General features: G+C 35.8%; 1 protein-coding gene across 2 annotated transcripts in view; it reads right to left on the bottom strand.

Moving 5' to 3' along the window:
• Positions 1-19,118, bottom strand: part of GRM5 (glutamate metabotropic receptor 5) — a 244,159-nt gene that overhangs the window by 61,495 nt on the left and 163,546 nt on the right. For both annotated transcript variants that reach the window (XM_030953066.1, XM_030953076.1), the window contains one exon: positions 431-666. In XM_030953066.1, the coding sequence (XP_030808926.1) occupies positions 431-666 (236 nt within the window). The remainder of the gene's footprint in view (positions 1-430; positions 667-19,118) is intronic.

Below are 19,118 nucleotides of genomic sequence, written 5' to 3'. Positions count from 1 at the left end.
CTCCTTTCAAATCACCTTTTTTCTGAAGTTCATAAATACTCATCGCTGCCATAAGGACTTCAGATACCTTTTAGTATGTTAGCCCTATTATTGCTTTTGTGAGCCAAAGCAATATGATCAACGTTTTTTTCTGAAAAGGTAGATTTAACTTTGTGTTGTAGCATTTTTGAAATTGTTTTTACATGCCTATGGAGGTGGAATAGCATCAAGTTTTTCAAATACAGAGACCAGTTGGGTACTGAAGCTCTATCTGTTTCTTTGGAAATCTGAACATTTAAAATTGTGGTTTTTATAACTTTGAAAACCCCAAGCATTGCAATTACAGCTTCTTTTCCTTCCAATCTGACTCACTGTTTCACCAGACCATGCTGCATCAGACCAGACCTTCATTCACATTTTTTTGCTCAGCAGAAGCAATAAATTCACTTACTTGTGCAAGTCTTGTTGTATTTAGGGTTCTCTTGGGGAAACCCTTCCAAGCGGCACTGGAACCTGTGCTGCCAAAATTCCTGAAACCATGGATTCCGATGGTTGGTTTCTGGCCGGAGCTGTAGGTAGTAATCATCAAACCATTTCACGTCTGGGGACTGCAGCTTGATCGTTATCCCACCGACAGCTTCGTTCTGGTATCCTTCTGTCACGTCATATCTGTCTGCCCAGCCGTCACTACAGGGGGAAAGGAAAAGGGCACCACATTGACCTCTCAAAGGAGTAAGAAAAGAGCTTCCTTAGCATTGAAAATCAGAGCCTAAGAGCACACACACTAGCAGATGTGGTTCTGACCAGAGTCTTGTAAAGCACCTGTAATTCTTCCAGAGGAAGAATTCAGTGTTTTACTTACATTTGCTTGACATCAGCACCTTCTACTTAAATTATCTATTCCACATCCTCCACGCAGGGTAATTGAAACAATGTTAAAAGTCACAGATCCCGAAATCTGCTGTGTATAAGTGTATCTCTGCATCAATTAACCTCATTGAGAGGAGAAAACCTTGGGTTCGGTGTTTCCCTGACACAGGGTTGATACTACTCTTACCTGAGAGGATGTGACTTTGAGGACAGGACCTCTCACTGTGCAAAGGGCAGGACTGTGCTGCAGACCATGTCCCTACTTCTTGAGGAAGCACAGCACAAGGAGCCAGACGCAAGTCTTGAATGGGCTGGCACTGCTCAAGTAGAAACACCAGCACAGAGACAACATGGCATTGCATCTGAAGCAATTAATCCTCTCTGCAGACATGGCTAATGAAGCTGGGCAGAGCATTATGCAGATCCAGGTGTTGCTCCTATTTCTTTGTTGCTCGTGGCTGGAGCTTTATGGAGTTGTATGATACTGTACTGCACACAGAATTTTAATCTCCTTCTGTTAACCTTTCAGCTTGCAACACGCAAACCACAAGGAGACAGAAGCAGCTGAAAACCCCACTCAAATGAAATGCCACAAATGTTCAGGATAATTTCCCTCTCCCCATTTTCACAATGGATTTTCCTGGAATACTGCCATATATGAAGTTTCACTCAGCCCTAAAAGTGTACATATCTCATTAGAACATTTCAGATTTCTTCTCTTTTATCATGAACATGATATTTCAGTTTTTCAGAGGTCAGAGACTTGGAGAAGAATCTCAGATTAGCATTTGTCCCTCCTCTAAAAAGTCACTGATGTTAACTGTAGAGAGTACCTTTAAATCCTAAAAGCTGAGTAATTGAAGGATGAAAAATAAGCTCAACTTTTCTTATTTTAAATCTTCATGATTTGTTTAAAGCTAGCCCTTCTGTAAGTCAGTCATACTTTAAGTCATGTAGGTGACCTTTATGTGTGTGGATCTGTTCTCTTTTGATCATTCACTGCCTGTCTTAAACTTTTCTTCTGCACTGTAGAGCAGGCAGGAATCCTGCTGCAGACACCTGGTCCCCAATGCATTTCTTATGCTGTGCATTCAGCTGTCCTCACACAGAGCAAACACACCCTCAGAGAGTGACTCTTGCAAAAAACACCATTTCAGCAGAGCCTGGACTCTTGACTGTGTCTTCCTAGCACAGCTGCAATGTCAGTAAATAGCAGCTTCACCAGGGGGAAAATCATATCCAGTGTCTGGAATCAAAATGAAAGAACCATTAAACATGCTTCAGATTTCAAATGCACTGATTTACTCAGAACAGAAGAGGAAAATATGCATTCACAAAAGGAGAAAGATGAGTGTTGCTGTTTAGCTTGAGTATAACACTTGGAAAATTTACCTTCCAGTTTAGGGATTAACACAGGTGTTAATGCTCCCAACTGCACTCAAGAGGCTCAGTCTGACAAACAGCCCCCGCTTCCACCGGGAATGTTTACTGGACAGAGTTAAAACCCATTAGGGGTTGTTTTGTGACAAAAGCCACAGAAGGTGTTTTAAATTTATGACTGATTTAACCTTTCCTTTAAAAGATTCATCTTGTTCTTTGGCAAGTTTTTAAAGCAGTTTTATCCACCCTCATGAAACCTGACAAGTTTTTTAATGCAGGAAGTAATAGGCTTTGTAGTGTGGGATTTTTTTTCTTAAACTGGGTAGAATTTGAAAGAATTAAAGCCATGCTGTCAGTATCCCAGCTTTATGAGTTCTCATTAAAACAAACAAACAAACAAACAAACCAAACCCCCAAAAAACCCAGAAAAAACCCTGCTGTCTTGTAATTGATTTCCCTAATAATTTTCAAAGGAGTAGATTTGTAGATCTAACGCAGGAGGGTGCTCTAAAATTTACAGAATTACTTTATGATTAGCTATCCCTCTAAGAAGATTTGCAACAGAGATACCATTTTATACCTTTAAATTATTAAAAAATATGGAGATGACAACTTTTTAATGACAATTACATAACCCTCCTTCTCAACTTTTCTGCAGGAGAGCTTCTTAATTCAACAGAGCTGCTTCTCATTCAAATAAGTATTTCAGCTTAGCTTCTTGAATGAAAGGTGTTTAGTAATATTCTATAAAACCTACCCAAAGTACATTTTGTACAGACAACAATGTAGAGATAGCAAAGCCTCAGATGGACAATGTGGAAAAGCAAATGTTAAACTACTATTCCAAATTGGTGAAAGTGGAGTATTCTATAGGATAGAATGACTATTCAAAAATCTAGTTGTTCGTTTCAGAGGTGAAGGGTGAACCAAAAAGTGAAATGATCTAGAAAACAGGCTTGATTGAATTAGCTGAAGATTTATAGCCTAAAGAACCAAACACAATACTAGGGAAGACACGTTCTATTTGTCTTCAGGTACATCAAAAGCATCAGCTAAAAGATCACAAGTTGTTTATCGTATCGAAATAAGCATCCAGGATTTAAACTGAAAAGAGAATGACTCAGACACCAGGAAATTTTCCTCACAGCAAAGAGAGTGAAGAACTAGAATAGCTTGAAGTGAAGACTCTTAGGGGTGTCAGAGAGCAAGACAGACAAACATCCATCTGATAGAAATGTCCCTGCCTTGGTGAAGGGATGGCAGTAGGCTGACTTCTTGACATCCACTCCGCATTAGTAGTTTTTGAGATTTGACATAGGTCTGGGAATGATGATCCCGTAAAACCCAGCAGGTTAGACAAAAAATTCAGAGAAATTTAAAACAATAACTCTCCTTCACAGCTCCCCCAGCTTCTTGTAGTGTTTTACCTTAGTTATTTTTTCATTATTGTATTTTTTTCTCTCTCTGTAGTTGCTATGGGAAGCAACAAGGAAGACAAGTTTATTTAGGCTAAATGATGTGTTAAGCTATACACACAGCTAATTCAAATGACGCAGTCAGGGTAGGCAGGAGTGTACACTGGGTTAAAATAACTCTTAATGAAAATGAAACTGTTTTATCTCTCTTTTGTTGGGTGAAAGGAAGGTTTGTATATCTAATCCCCAAATAACACTGTCTCAGTATAATTAAGATAATCCTTTGAGGTTTTAAAACAGAAAAGAAATTCTACATTCCCTAATTTAGACTTTTTGGTCGACAGTCTGAAGTAAACACAGGTCTGGCAGTTTAAGGCCACTTTCTCAGTTTTGAATATCCACAACACCAATTCTGTAATATTGGCCCTATATGTAAGACTTGTGACTTCCATAGCCCAAATGACCTTTGTCATGGGAAATGAAACTCCAAAACCAGTGAGCCAATGATAAGGGATCATATTTGAACAACTACAAAATGATTTGCCCAAACTGACATGCCTACACACTAAATAGACACAGATTTAATTTTTACATATTACAAGTCTTTTATACTTGTTTAAGCCATTTCTTAAATCTCCATTATAGGGTTTATAATATTGATTTCAGTGAAAGTTTTCAGATTCTTGAGAAGCCTTTCAAGGAAGTGGGGAAATTCTGCCACTTTTTAGGGACAGCTGGACTAAAAAAGTTTCAAACTGGAAAATCCAATGCTGATAAAGAGATTAAATAAATATTATAATTGACTATTTTTCCATTCAGTACCACAATATCCTTCAAGGACAATTTCAGATTTAAGTACTCCTGAACAATGCCAGTGCCTGTTGTGGTTTTGTTTCATTCCATGCAGTATCTTGGCAGAGTTGGAACTTTGCTGTTCTGGGAATCGAATTATGGAAAACAATATACAACCTTTGATTTGAAGACCATTAACTGTAGTCTGCTTCAAAATTTAGCAAGAGCATATGCTGGATAATACAAGAGGGGCAGAACAAAGAGGTACACTGTGCAAATTGACAGTCCATGAAACTACTGCAACCCTTTTCAGTCACTATTTTGTGAATATTTGACAATCAACTCCTTTTAGATTCATTGTACTAATAAATTAAGCAACAGTGAGTTGCAAATATGATTTTTTTGACTATTGGAGATATTTTTGTTACCTGCTCACTTTACAAAAAAAAGGTTATTGATAAGCTATCAAGGTATCAGGTATATACTATCAAGACCTATCAGGTATTATTAGGAATATGCTATCAAGATATAAAGATTTTTTGGGAACTAACTAACTAACTAGGATGGTGGAGTTTTCTGCTCTAGGCTGCTGCCCGTGCAGGGTGGGAGAAGGTAGCAGGGAGAGGTCTAATGCTAAGCCAGCTACATCTGCAATCTGGTGGATGTCCAGGACACCAGCTGGAAATGATGTTCCCGCAGAAGCTCCTCCCCATGCTACCTTGTGCCCTGTCTTTTTACAGCAGTTCTTTAGAGCATAGAAAGCTGCAGAGATGTTTCATGGTTTGGTCCATTAAGTGATTCACTAGCCTGAAAGAAAATTTCCAGCTCTTGGCTCTGGACAAATTATGATCAGTAAAACGTTATGAGTTAGTACCAGTGAGCTGGCAAACATAGCTTTAGGATTCCTGTGAAAATCACCTGGAAAATTCAGCACACATTCTAAACGTCTATTTCTAAGATTAGACAAAATAATAAGAAATACAGGTGTACAACAAAAATAGACTACCTTTTGCAAATTCTTCCACTTATTTTCTATGTTGAAAATGCAGCAGGGTCTTGGAAACAGTTGAGCTGATTTCTTTTTCTCTGAAGTCCCTTTCAAGCTATAGCTAACATTATTACAGTTAATGAGTGCATTCATTAGGCTGTAGACTGGTGTCTTTTTTGTTATGCAAAAATCTGTTTGTAGGCAGGCCACATAATAATGATGGAAACTGCTGTTCTGCCCACATCTATAATCGCACTCCTGCCAAAAATCTGACCGATAGCACTTGAAAATATATTTCTCCACCTGCGTAGAAGTTTTTGTCTAAATGGCTTTAAAATTAATTTCACTGTATTTCTCTGCTCTTCCAAAGTTTGTTTCCGTATATTTTAAAAGCTCTAAAAGGATTAAAGAGTCCTCACATGCTTTTCAAAGCACTACGGGTTTTGCAAAGGTAATTTTTTTTTGTTAATACTGAGGGAAGGATGGCATTGCTTTTGCTGAGCAGCTGTAAACTGATGCATTTAGATGAGCTCATTTTATAATAAATGTGCACGCAATGAATTCTTGTTTTGCTGCCTGGCTTTTTTTAGATTGCAGTTACTAAATTTTTTTTCCTTCCTTTTCATGCATATTATAAAAATAAATAAATTTAGGGGAATTCAAAGGAAAGAAATTACTAGATTATTTTTAGGCAGTTTGGCCCACAGTTTTCTACAATGTGATAGCTAGAAGTAACTATGCAGTGAATTTGGCCAATACCTTACACAGGGGATTACTGGTACTAATTACTTGCTGAGTATCCAAACTTCCCCAAGCTGAGAGAGGTTGTGATGGCAACTTGAGGGATGGTAGCCTATAGCAACATCTAATTTGCATGAAAAAAGAGACTTTTGCAGCTGTGTTCATCTGAAGTTCAGAGCTGCAAAGTAATTCAGCCTGACTGTATTAGGGTGCACAAAAAAAATACACTTTCCAATGTGTGATTCCTATTTCTTTACACTTTCCAGGTGTCAAAGCTGACCATTTTAACTGAGGTTATATCTATACATATAAATCACATGAGATGCCCCCTAAATTGAGGGGAAATTTGCCTGAAACTCCTGAAAACACCAAGAGCACTCAAATTGTGCGGTATGCTCTCTTGATTCTCAAATAATTCTTTCATGAGGAGAAGGAAAATATTTGACATATTTCCAAGAAGAAAGGCATTTTGGATGGCTAGACAATTTGATTTTCTTGGGATTAAATGCAAGGTTGTGCTACAATGGAAGTCCCTTTCTTTTTTGCTATGTTCACTCTAGATCAATTATTTGTAAAGGTTTTGATATTTGTCCAGACTAATTAAACTCAGTTTTATCCAACTTTCCTCTGATGAGCTGATTTCTAAATTTGCTGTCATTCAGAGTGTCATTTTTCCTGAAGTGCCCAGCTGGTCCTTGTTTCTACAGACTCAGTGCTACCTGGGGATGGTCTGATAATGCTGACAGTGTCATGGACGTGACTTGGGTGCTGCTGTCAGTGAGAATCAAAATGAGAGCTCTGTGGGCTAAAGATGAGAGGGCAGGGATGGAGTGTCTTCTTGTGATCTGAATAGACATAGGGATGTCCTATCCCAAGCTAATGCTTGTTCACATTCCACAGAGGCAGCTCCCACGCTGTGTCCAGTCTCCTGCCTATAATTACCAGGAGAAACTGATAAGCCTTTAATAAGGGACAGGGAGGGAGGAGAAAGCAAACTTTTCATGACATGTTGTAAAAATAGTAGTGGGAAGCGCTTTTCTTCAGATTTTGCATTAGATAAGGATGGTTAAAAGAGAGTAAAACCAAATGAAGGAGTGTGCCCTGTAGGAAAACCTAAAATTGCTTTGGGAACTGGCCATCAGACATCAGAACTGCTTCCATCACTGTTTTCTTACAGGGTAAAATGATTACTTCATATCCTTGAAGTGTATTTTCCAAATATGGCAGCAGCTTTTCTTTTCAACAATGTTAATGCTGTTGAGTCATATCTAAAATTCACTCTAAGCTCCTCAAATCGTAAACCTCTCCTAGTGACAGCCTAAAAGTCACCACTTACATAATGTCAGCAACAGCAGAAAGAAAGGAAAGGAAAAAGAATGGTTCATGTCTAAAGCACTTCAATTTCATATGTATTTTTACTGTGAAAATACTGATTTTTACCTCCTCCAGAATCCCAAGCTTCAGAATAACTTCAGGGCACTAGAAAGTAGTATCCATTACTATATTATGTAATCTACAAGGTATATAAACAAATAACAAAAAAAGTCATGAACAGAAATCAGGGCTTGGCAGAAATGATAAGCAAATACCTACTGTCTTGAAATGCTGTCACAAAGCTGTTTTCTACACATCCCATGCCCCTGGAATGGAAACATCTCTGGGATGACCTTAAATGCAGTAAGATCCTCAGTTTGTTCTGCTGCAGAGCAGATATATAAACCAGGGCTGCATTTCTATTCATGATTGCTTCCATTGATTCAGAGGTTTTTCATTACATCAAGTCCACCAGGACTATTCTACAGTCCTATAAAGCCTATTTTGAATCAGAGTTATCTTATGATAGTAATTTACTGAGGCTGCCAGTGATGGAATGATTCCCCATTAGACATCCAACCACTACTTTTAGGGACATGCAACAACAATCTTTAAGATAAATTCAAACATAGGCATATGAATGAACAGATAACTGTGAACACCTTACTACTTTAAAATATTTCAGAAATGGGGAAAAATGGTTTAAGTGAAGCCATTTACTTATTTGACAGAAAATGTAACACATCTAATCATATGATTTAGATATGCATACATATATATTTTTTCCTACGAGTATATATTTACAGGATTTTCAGCCTGAAAAGAAGCAAGCAATAATCAGAATGCAATAAACTCTCATGTCTGTGCGCCAACTATTAAGTGTTTTTTTTAACATTCAACAGTTCATTTAACAGTTACTAAACTATGCTATGAAATATAATTCAAAACAACACTTGAGATGTTACCTCTTGTTGTTGCAGAATAACACTTTTCATAATAAATAATATACTTAATGTATAAACAAGGAACAGTATGATTAGTATAAACTAATATATCTAGGTATTTTATAGAGAAGTAGACATTAAACAAAAATGAGTTTAAAAGTTAGCCAACACAAAATAAAATTTAAAGAAACATAAGTATATTTCATATTTCAGTAGCTGCTCCTAATAGCAATGCCTATGTTAACACTATACATTACTATTTTGGAGAGAATTTGTTTGTGAATAATCAGAAACTTTAGGATGAACCTTTGAACATGGAACAGAAAGGTAAGGATGGTATGTTAACAATATTATTTAGAACCTTTTTAAAGGTTCTAAATAATATTGTTAACATACCATCCTTACCTGTTCCTGCGTACCTAAGAAGGTTGCACTGGTGTAATAGTATAGAGGTAAGCAGAATATTACTTTCTAAAAATTCTTCTATCTCCAGACTTTGGTGTGTACTCTAGTAGATATAGAGGGGCTAATATAAAATTTCTAGTTGAACAACACATAGCAAATTCTGCATGTGCAAGAATTTAAGGTTTTAAAATGACAAATGTTATGTAGGATTTTTTCAGAGAAAGTCTTTTCAAGCCCATAAATGCAATAATTAGCACACAGTTAATAAAAATACAAATAAAATAATATTCACAGTCTCCCAGACAGTTAGTAATTTCAATAATTTTTTTAATATCCTGTCCAGCAAATGGAGGCAAATATGGCAAAGGAAACCAAGCTAGACCTAGAATAATGATACAAGCAGTGAAAATATACTGGAATTCTCCTCCTGCTGAAATCAGCTGAAGTTTTGCCACTGACATCAGCCAAGACTGCCTCTTCTTCAGATCAAGACATATCCCTCTATTAATCCAGTGCCTGACCTCAGACAATATAATGTATGGTGACTAGCTCATTCCATCCACTCATATTGGTATTATCCATGGATATAGAGAGAATTGAATTTAGAGCAGCTTTATAAGCCCTTCATCTTCTAAAGCTCAATGCAGAATAATTCAGGCATCATGGGCTATAAACATGACGTTCTTCTAGTCGACTGCTTGAGGAGGACTCATGACTGTCAGAAAAAGAACATCACTAGACAGTAATTGCCTTCAGAGTAAGAAAATGTGTCAAAGACCTTGCAGTCTGACTGCCTCTTGCTCTACAGCATCCAAAGCCACCTTCTTCTTGAAAACAGTGGGTCATATTGAATGTGCTGACACCTCAGAGCTACGATGCAATATGTACATCACAAGATTTGAGAAGTCTGTCAAAGGGATTCATCACTGCAGCAAATCACAAATCTTTTACAAGCATCTGAGCACAGGAATATATTGGCATCTTGGTGGCGCAAACTAATCTGAAACCAGAGTGACTTCCATTGTTTTGTTTCTTTAAATAATTGGGTCTCTTTGAAAAACCTGGTCTAGTGGAAGGTGGTTCTTCAAACCCAAGCCATTCTATGACTTTATGATTTCTTTTGTTGAATCATTTTTTATTTCTCATTTCCACAGGTTTAGAACAATCATTTTCAAAAGCAAATGCACATCTATGCGCTCAACTAATTTTATACCAATCACTTGAGTCCCCCAGAGCTCAGAGTTTGACATTTTAAATAAGTGACCATAACTCCCACAATGAAGAATTGATTTCTGTGTTGCCATCCACACAGACAAGATAGAACTTCTTTACTGTGCTCAAACCAAAGCTCATGAAACCCAACAATCTCCCCCTAGCGGAGTTCAGTACAAAAAAATTCATATGTAGTCAAGGCCCAGAAGAAGATTTTGAATAAGTTTAGCAAACAGCAGCTCACATGTTCTACCATTTTAATGGGTGAGGATTTATGTAAGCAACATGAAACAAAAGAAGTCTGATTTGAAGTTGTTTCTAGGATCATTTCAATTTGAGTGACTGTAAATCATAACACCTGTTTACAATACCACTTTTCAAACAAGTACAGGAAACCTTAAAAATTCACAGCCAGTGGCATCTTTATCACATCTTGGTGTTTTAGTATATCATTAAAAAAATTAATTTCTCTCAGCATAAATATTGCTGAGATTTCTTTACACTGTGCTAACCCATGTGAAGGAGGGATATTTTTAAAATAAGGTGAGAGAACTCACATATATGAAGCCCATTAGATCAGGACCATTAAATTTTGCCTAGTTTTCCTGTTCAAGTAGGCCTGATTTTCATTGAACAGCACATTTATGGCTCCTTTGTTGTATTGAGTTGACAGAGATTTGTCTTAACAAAAATAGAATGAAACCCATGGGTGATCTGTACCCTGTGAAATTGCCTTTTGCATTAGAAATTTGCTTAAAAATAAAAGTAGTCAAAGTGTAAAGTTGAAAACAAATGCCATCCAAAATATATTGAGAGAAAAAGGACAAAAATGTGATGAGATGATCACACTTCAAGTAAAAATGTATCACTTAACACATTATCTGTATTTAACTGTAAGTCTGCCAAGAAAGTATTAGTATGTACTTTTAACCTATTTTTGTTGAAATTACTGAAAACAATGCTTACACTCATGCAGAGCCCTTAAGACATTATGATCTGGCTTTAGGTTTCAGAAGTGTGGCTGTGGTTATCACCAGTGGATCCTGCAAGTGAAGTTTGGCAGCATCTCCATGTCTGTCTCTGAGAACACAGTCTATCACTAGAACTGCTCACTCATCTGCAAATATTTAGATCTGGTTTGGGGGGTTTTGTCTTTACATCTATTGAAACAAAGCTTTTAAAATAAAGGACTGTTAATGGCCTACAGAAAAAAAAATAGCTTGTTGGGGTTTTCTAAAAAGCTTAAATATCTGTTCTGCAGTACAATAACACAAGAGGTTGTTATTTGACAAGTTCTTTCAAAAATTGTATTGCAAAATACATTCCAGAATTAACTTATATACAGATCACATGGATGACATAAATTCAGGAAATAGTGATACAAAATCAATACCTGTTTCTTTTTTGTAAAGTAAATTGTAACTTCATGAAGTGCATGCCTGTCTGTCTTGCAATTATATGTCACAGATTTTAAAAAATCTTAAAATTTGAAAAAATTCATTGTTTGAAAATTGACATTTGAGATGTACCTTGTTAATATTTCCAAGTGACATGAAAGATATAGGACAAGGTGCAATGATTCCATCAGCAATTTTTTATTACTTTCCTTGGTGTATCCATGCCCTAAACCAGCGATAAATTATAGTAATAGATACTAATCTATCATGATTTATCAGTTCATACATAGCAAGACCTTTCCTTGTGACAGGACTGTAAGTGAAAACCTCCGACTAAAATAGCAAAGTATTTCTCCAACCAAAATGGCTCACATATGATAATACATTTTGTATCTATTCCTCTGTAAATTGTACATTAATTGTAGGGCTATATCCCTAGTTTAAAATCTAATTTACACATTTAAATTTAAAACACTTTTATTCAGGGTTCTTACTCAAGGGCAAGAATCTTGATGTTTGCAACTGTTTATCACTAGCTTCATGGGCAACACAAACATTATTTATTGCTGGGTGTAGCTTAATGAGTTTTCTTGTTAGACTGTATTTGAGCCAAATCCTAACATGAATATTCCACTGGAAAATTGATTCCAAATTTTATGTATTGAGAGAGCATTTTCCAGAGATTTGATTGGCATTGGTCAGCATGAAGAGAGAAAAACAAAGCCTCTACATCACAGCTTTGTTTTATATATCTTGAACTTTTTGGTTCCATAATTTATTTCAGTGCTTACAATATTTAGATATTTCATAAAATTTTATGGGAACATCTTCATAACATTGCAAATACTGAAGAAACAGATCTCTTTATCAAACAAACAAAATAATCTTTCAAAGCTAGAAAAAAAGTAAAATGCTGAATCCATCTCCATGTTGCCAAGCAACAGTTTTCAACTAAGAAAACATAAAAATATAGAAGGAAATATTAGAGTCAAGATGGGATCTATGCCAAACCAGATCATAAGCCACATTAAATGTTTGAATGTACTTTCTTGAATCAAAGTGTCAGTAGATAATCTTCTGTTTCTCTGGCTGAAAAGAAATATTGATTGAGGATATAAACTTGCTCTCCTAACTAGGAGAAGCATGATAAAAAGTAAAGTGAGAAGTCACTCTGAAAAGAGTTAATATTAGTAGGGTTATAGTGCCTAATGGAGCTTGAAGTACAAAATCATATAAGTGCCAGGAGAGATTTTGGTTGTAACAGCAAGTCTCAATAGTAGCTTTTCTCAACAGACTGATGTTATTTAAATTTTGTGATAATAGACTGGTAGAAGCTCTGTTTTGAATTTAATTATGCCAAGAATAAAAAAAAGAATCTTTTAAAAGGGTTTATTTTGCTTATTTTGCTTATAAGTCTTTTGAACCATAAACTGTTGTTAAATCACTTAAAGACTTCAGGAGTACCTAACAAGAGTAAATCAATGCACATACCTGACCTTTTCAAAGAAAGCTTACAAGAACTTTTTGAAAATGCACTGTATAGTCCAATATTAGCTGTCTCAGAGGCTTTAAAAGGAGCAAAGGAAAGGAAGCAATATGAAAAAAAAATAGAAAAAAAATCTTCTCAATTCTCCACATTGAGGGACATTTAAAAGTTTAGAAGAAAGAACCTGCCTGCCAATTTTAATTAATTTTCATTTCAAAATCTATTGAAATACTTTTTCTTGTCTATTTAATACCAATAAATTTGAAACAAATCTGTTGGGAATTTTTTTTTGCCAGATAGCCCTTTCAGCAAAACTGGCTAGCAGTATGAAACCTAGATATTTAAAATAGTTTTATTTGACTGTAACTCTATGATAATTAAATAAAAATTGCCTGTTTACACTATTTTATTTCATATTTTTTAAATCTTTGTTGCTTAAAATATGTATAGTTTCTGTACTTTTACTTATTTCCTTTTTTTAAAATACAGCGTTAAAGACTGTCCTGCTTATTCTTAATAGATTAATAAATATATCTTAAGAATATATTTACTTATTTTCATTTGTCAGTCTCAGCCAGAATTCTGAATACCTCAACAAATGATGCCAAGGTTTTATTGGATGATGATTCTTAGTTCCTGTTGTATTCAACATCCTGGCATGAATATTTGTTTATAGTACTTAATAAAATGAATCAAATATTTATCATCAGACTTCTTTTTGTCATTTCTTTTCCTGTAGATATCAAGCTGATATTATTCTTTTATAATATCCTGTCTACATCAATTTATTAATTGGAAGTGTGAATGAACATGACTAAACAATTTGGTGGTTAGACCATTAAGCTTGGAAATAGAATCCTTAGGCTGGAAAAATCCTCTAAGGTCATTGAGTCCAACCATTAACCCAGCACTGCCAAGTCCACAACTAAAACACATCCCCAAGTGCCACAAGAACATTTTGATGACTTCTATGCAGTAGAACAGAAATACTGATGAGACTGAAAGAGAAATTGCTCAGAATAACTTTTAAGGAACTTTTTGATAGATCAATTTCTATCCTGACTGGAAGGAGAAGGAAGCTGAACACTCTTCCCAGGAAGGTGAACACAATGGAGGTTTGTGCAACCACAGTCTCATGACTGCTGGTTTGTCACAGGTGAAATAACTGCGACATTCTACCACAAATTATTGTTTAGCATGGGTCTCCTGAGATATGAGCAAGTCTCTTACTATCATGCCATCCAGTACATGTGTGCCTTCTCCCTCTGCAATATCCTGGGAAATTTATGAATAGCCTACATGAAGCAAATACAACAGGCCTGTGGTGCTCTCAAAGACGTGAATAAACACTGTTAAAGAGAGAGCAAAGCAGTCATTCCTTCTGAACATGCTATGCAAGGAAACATCACTGACACTGAGGCGCTCCTGTGGTCTATGAGGGGGCAGTGACACAAAGCTTACAACAGCATTTGCTGGCAGCCAAGAATTCATATTCATAGGAATAACAGCTTCTCCAGCACAGTGGGACAAAAATTTATTGTGTTTGTTGTGTTGCCATAGTTTTGGTTTCCTTAAGGCTGTTGTAGGACAGGAAGGGCAAGAAGGAGATACTATTGAGTAAATATATAGAAGAAAAGCTCATCATGAAAAAATACTGTGTTTGAAATGATGGCAGTGTGTAGTAGGAGTAGAACAGCAGTTCACGTGCTGCAGATGGCTGGTAGAGACCTTGGTGTGTGGGCTGCATGGTACCCAGCCTTGAGGGGTGACTGCTTTTTGGAAACACATCTACTTCATAATCTGAGACAGAAATATCAGAGGTGGACAAAAGTGAACTGTAGTTCTCTAGTCATGGCACATGAGGCAAAATTAGGTCTACATAGTAAAAGTGGAGAAAAAGACAAATCATGTGTCTCTGCACATGGTAGGGGGTTGGAGCTATATGATCATTAAAGTCCTTTTCAACTCAAATCATCCAACAATTCTATGATTCTATGAACCTTGGTGTAAGAAAACAGCAATAATTTTGGGCCTGAGCAGACCAGCAAAACAGCATTTTCCTAAATAAATAGGTCACATACTGCATTACTTCTCCTCTTTTTTTTTTAATTTCCTTAACCTTGCACTAGAAATAGAATTGTAATGAGTAATATGGCATGGGGAAATGTAAAATAAAGGTGCAATTAATACAGTGACAAACGAAAACCAAATCATTGCCGATGTAGAATTTTTCAGGACTGAACCTTGCAATATACAGAAACCAGTTTAATTCCTTCTTATTGTTTACAGAGATTGACGGGGAAAGATACTTTAATTTGGGAGGAAATATCTAAATGCAAAATGCTGTCGATGATAAAGTGCCATCACAACTGAGGTCTGAAGAGGCATTGAGCTGATGGCTCCACCTAATGTTCAGGCCAGTCATGTCATGAAGAAACCACTCTCCTCTGAGAGGTTACATAATTATTTGGATTTTTTTTCTCTCTTTCTCACAGCAAATCAGGAATTCCACTAATTCCATTAGGCTGGAATAGTGTAGGGTGTTACAGCTGAGTGTCTATCCACACAAGTATTAGTGTGACGAGAGGTGTGGACTATACTTCTGATGAAATAAAGTAACTTGCGCTGATAATTTCATAGTTCTGAAAAGTTTAGAAACTTGTAAATACTCTTATGATTGATTCCAAACCAAGATTATGTCATCATTGTATTTTGTGACATTTGAAGGTTTTATTTTGAACCTATATTCTTAAATTCTCTGCTGTGCTGTAAACTATCCAATCCTATATGTTGGAAGAATGAGACTCAAATTAGTTTTACTGTGATAATACATTTGATTTCTTAACCGAGAAAGTTAAACAGTGATAGCAATGATCAGGGTACATTTCGAATATGGGGGTTTATTTCTGAACTTTTTGTGGGTTAAGAACCCAAGACTCATGCTTCTTTGTGTTTGTCACACACCTATTTATATCCATCTATATTTTTATAATTGTTCTAACCACTTGAATTGCTCATAAAGAAGAAAGATGAAAAAGAGCTGTGAGGACACTAAGAGATGAAACTGCCTTAACCAACACCTTCAGAAAAAAAAAAAGAGAAATCAGAAGTACTTTTCTTGTAAGAACTTGTTTCAAAATAGACTCAGCAGCCAGGGTCTGATACAGGTAAAGAGTTCTTATATTTTGATCTTTTATAGCCCAGAATGCCTTCTAAAGGTCTGCCAAAAGGATTATAAAGGAAATTTAAGTATTTTGTGAGGATTTTTCATCCCAGAGAGGCTTCTAAAATAAAAGCATGACCTTATCTGAGATACCGATATTAGTCACAGAAAGTTTAGAATAATAAAAGTTTTTGAAACTGCTTGGTGATCTGAAATCAAAGTGCTTATGTGATGACAAAGAATTATGCAATAAGAATTGAAGGAAAAAAGTTATGAGACAAATAAACATAGTTTCTAAAAAGAAACACATGACTTTAATCCACAGAAAAGATCCCAGACGAATCCCCTGAAATTCTTAAGGAAAAAAAAAAGAATTTAAGATTTACATACATAATTTCCATGCAATTAAAAGTCCCAGGGGTTTTTTATTATTTTTCAATGACAAAAATGAAGATAATGCTAATAAGTACTGTTATAAAAAAGAGGAATGGGAAGAAAGACATGAAAATATCTGAATAGGAGTTATTTTCCTAATCTAAGGCAGAGGTTCCCAAACTATGAAGTATGAGCCAAGTATATGGTGAGAAGAGAAACTAATAAATTCTTCTGATGCTCACTCTCTCAATGGGATCTGCTCTGGCTGGTGTGAAATTTGGCTTATAAAAACTGGGAATAATTGATCCAGAACATTGCCTGCACAATATTCCCATGTTACTCAGAAAGCTATACTTAGTTTGGCTGCAGCATCAGTATTCTTTGGCTAAAATAATTAGAAGTCAGTCTACCAAGAGGCTTGTGACAGCAAAGGAAAATATAAGACTTTGATTACCGCTCGTGTGACACGGCAAAGACTGAGGGCATGGAGAACATAATAGAGGTGTTTTATTTTGTTTCTCTGTTGTTCATGGCTTTCTTGGTGTTTTCCAGCAGATTGCTGTCAAATGTCTTGGGACATTTTCATGGGACTGTGTTTGGCAGAAAATATTTGGATCATTTCCTGAAAAAATTAACGTTGTATAGTTTTTACTCATCCAACCAAACCAATAAAACCAACAACATTTTCTTCTCCTATGTATCTGCTCAGCTCAAAGTGCAACACTTCCAATAGGAGGACAGCAGAGAATTCTGGTTTTATTTTAACTTTAGTGTTTGCTGATCTTGAAATTATTTCTGCATTGAAGGAGGTCTTGACAGTAAAACACATACACAAAAGTAAATTTAATAATAGAACAAAAGTGCAGCCACATTGCCAAACTGAAAAAAAAGTAACTCGGGAATTATTCAATCAGGAATTTCATGGCATATGTAGCATAAATTTAAAAAGGAAGAAAGCCATAACTAAAGACTGCAACCACAAAAAAAAAGAAAAAAAAGGTAAAGGTTATTTACAGTGAAAGTATAAGAAAATTACTGCAGTTTGTTAGTTCTATGTGGGAGGGATAAATTTTCCTTTACTTTATTTTCTAGGATGATTGTAACTGCCAAAGGACAACAGTAAAACCTTCCAGAAAAAAGGTAGTGGTGCCAACTCCAAATCTAAAAGGAAACATTACAGAAGTGCTATTTATATGAGAAAATAGGGGGTGATGAAATGCAGGGGAGTAAAGAAATAGAGGTTTGGTTGGCTAACCATGGTCATTGAGCAGCATTCAAGTGACTTTCTTTAGTTTCATCTTCCTTTAACATGACTTTTAATAATATTTATTGCTTTTGCAATAGCCAACTATCATTCCATAACAAACCATGGTGCCAGAATGCCATCCCCTTGATATGGTGCTGTCTCTTGGTGTCCTTTTCCAGCAGAACGTGCTGGGCTTTGTCTGGTGCACTCTGTTTAAATTGCTCCTTGAGGTCTTCTTGACCTAGCAGCACGTTAAGAAGCCCAAGTTATTAAAACAAAGCTCTCATTGGGCATTCATCAGATTTGAGAACTCCTTGGACCTGAGAATTTACAGTGGAGCATCTGTTCTTTCTGGTTTTATTTTCAAATATTCATTCTTGAAAGACAAAGATTTCTACTGATGTACATGTGTGGGGTGTAAGATGCTGATTCATTAGAACCAGCTATAAAAGTACCATGGATTTGATTTAGATGTCTTCTGTAAAGCAATTGTAATTCCAATTGTCATCTGCTCTAAATTGAAGTGTAATTAGAATTGCCTACTGTATTATAACTTTATTCAGATTATGCGAACTAAATTTCTTATTCTAGGAATTTATAAAGAATAGGATGTTAATTTTATCTTATTCCCTGAAACTTTTGCTCTAACTGCTTAGAGTGATGGACAGTGCAAACTCTTCGGTGAAAGTGAAAAATATCTCTTCCTCACGAGAACTTACATGAAAAATTTAACAGAAGTACATTTATTTTTTCCTTTTAATAAAGAAAAAAAGGAGAAAGGTATCTAGGTTGAAGTATATAAACCTCACTTTCATTGAAATAGATATAAGGCAGTAAATCTCTGTCTCATTTTATCAAAAGGTTTGAGATTCTGTGAACTTTGTAACAGACATGATTTTCTCTCCCATCTCTTAAAAGATAGACAGTGCTAATGGTTTCTGTTTTGTGGTAGGGTACATTGAAGTGTCAGCTCATGACTGTGTCCTTTAAGGCATGAAATAATTAATAGCTGCCTACAGTACTGAACAGTGGGACTCCAACCTTCAATAATACAAATTCAGAAATATCTTTAATTTCTGCATTTCTTTCTAAGTTGTTTTTTCTCCTTTCTTGTTTTATATAACCAAAATTATTTCCAAAAAAGGAACTTTATGATATAAAGTAAGATGGCTGGTCCTTACTTTCATCTTCTGCATGATGACTATTTCACACAAACTGCAACTTCAGTCCTGAGTAGAACCAAAAATAAGGCCAACATCTCTTTGCATGCCATTCAGACAGCCTTTCCACTGAGTGTTTAACATTGTCTCTCCATCCTAGTGTAGCCCATTTCACAGGATGTACACACCAGCCTGGATGAACTAAGAGTTATGAAAACTTCTTAACATTTTTTTCCAAATCTATATTGGGT

The sequence above is a fragment of the Camarhynchus parvulus genome, chromosome 1 (assembly GCF_901933205.1).
Source record: "Camarhynchus parvulus chromosome 1, STF_HiC, whole genome shotgun sequence".
Taxonomy (NCBI): domain Eukaryota; kingdom Metazoa; phylum Chordata; class Aves; order Passeriformes; family Thraupidae; genus Camarhynchus; species Camarhynchus parvulus.
Note: the sequence above shows the minus strand (reverse complement) of the source record. Positions and strands in the feature narration are given on the sequence as shown.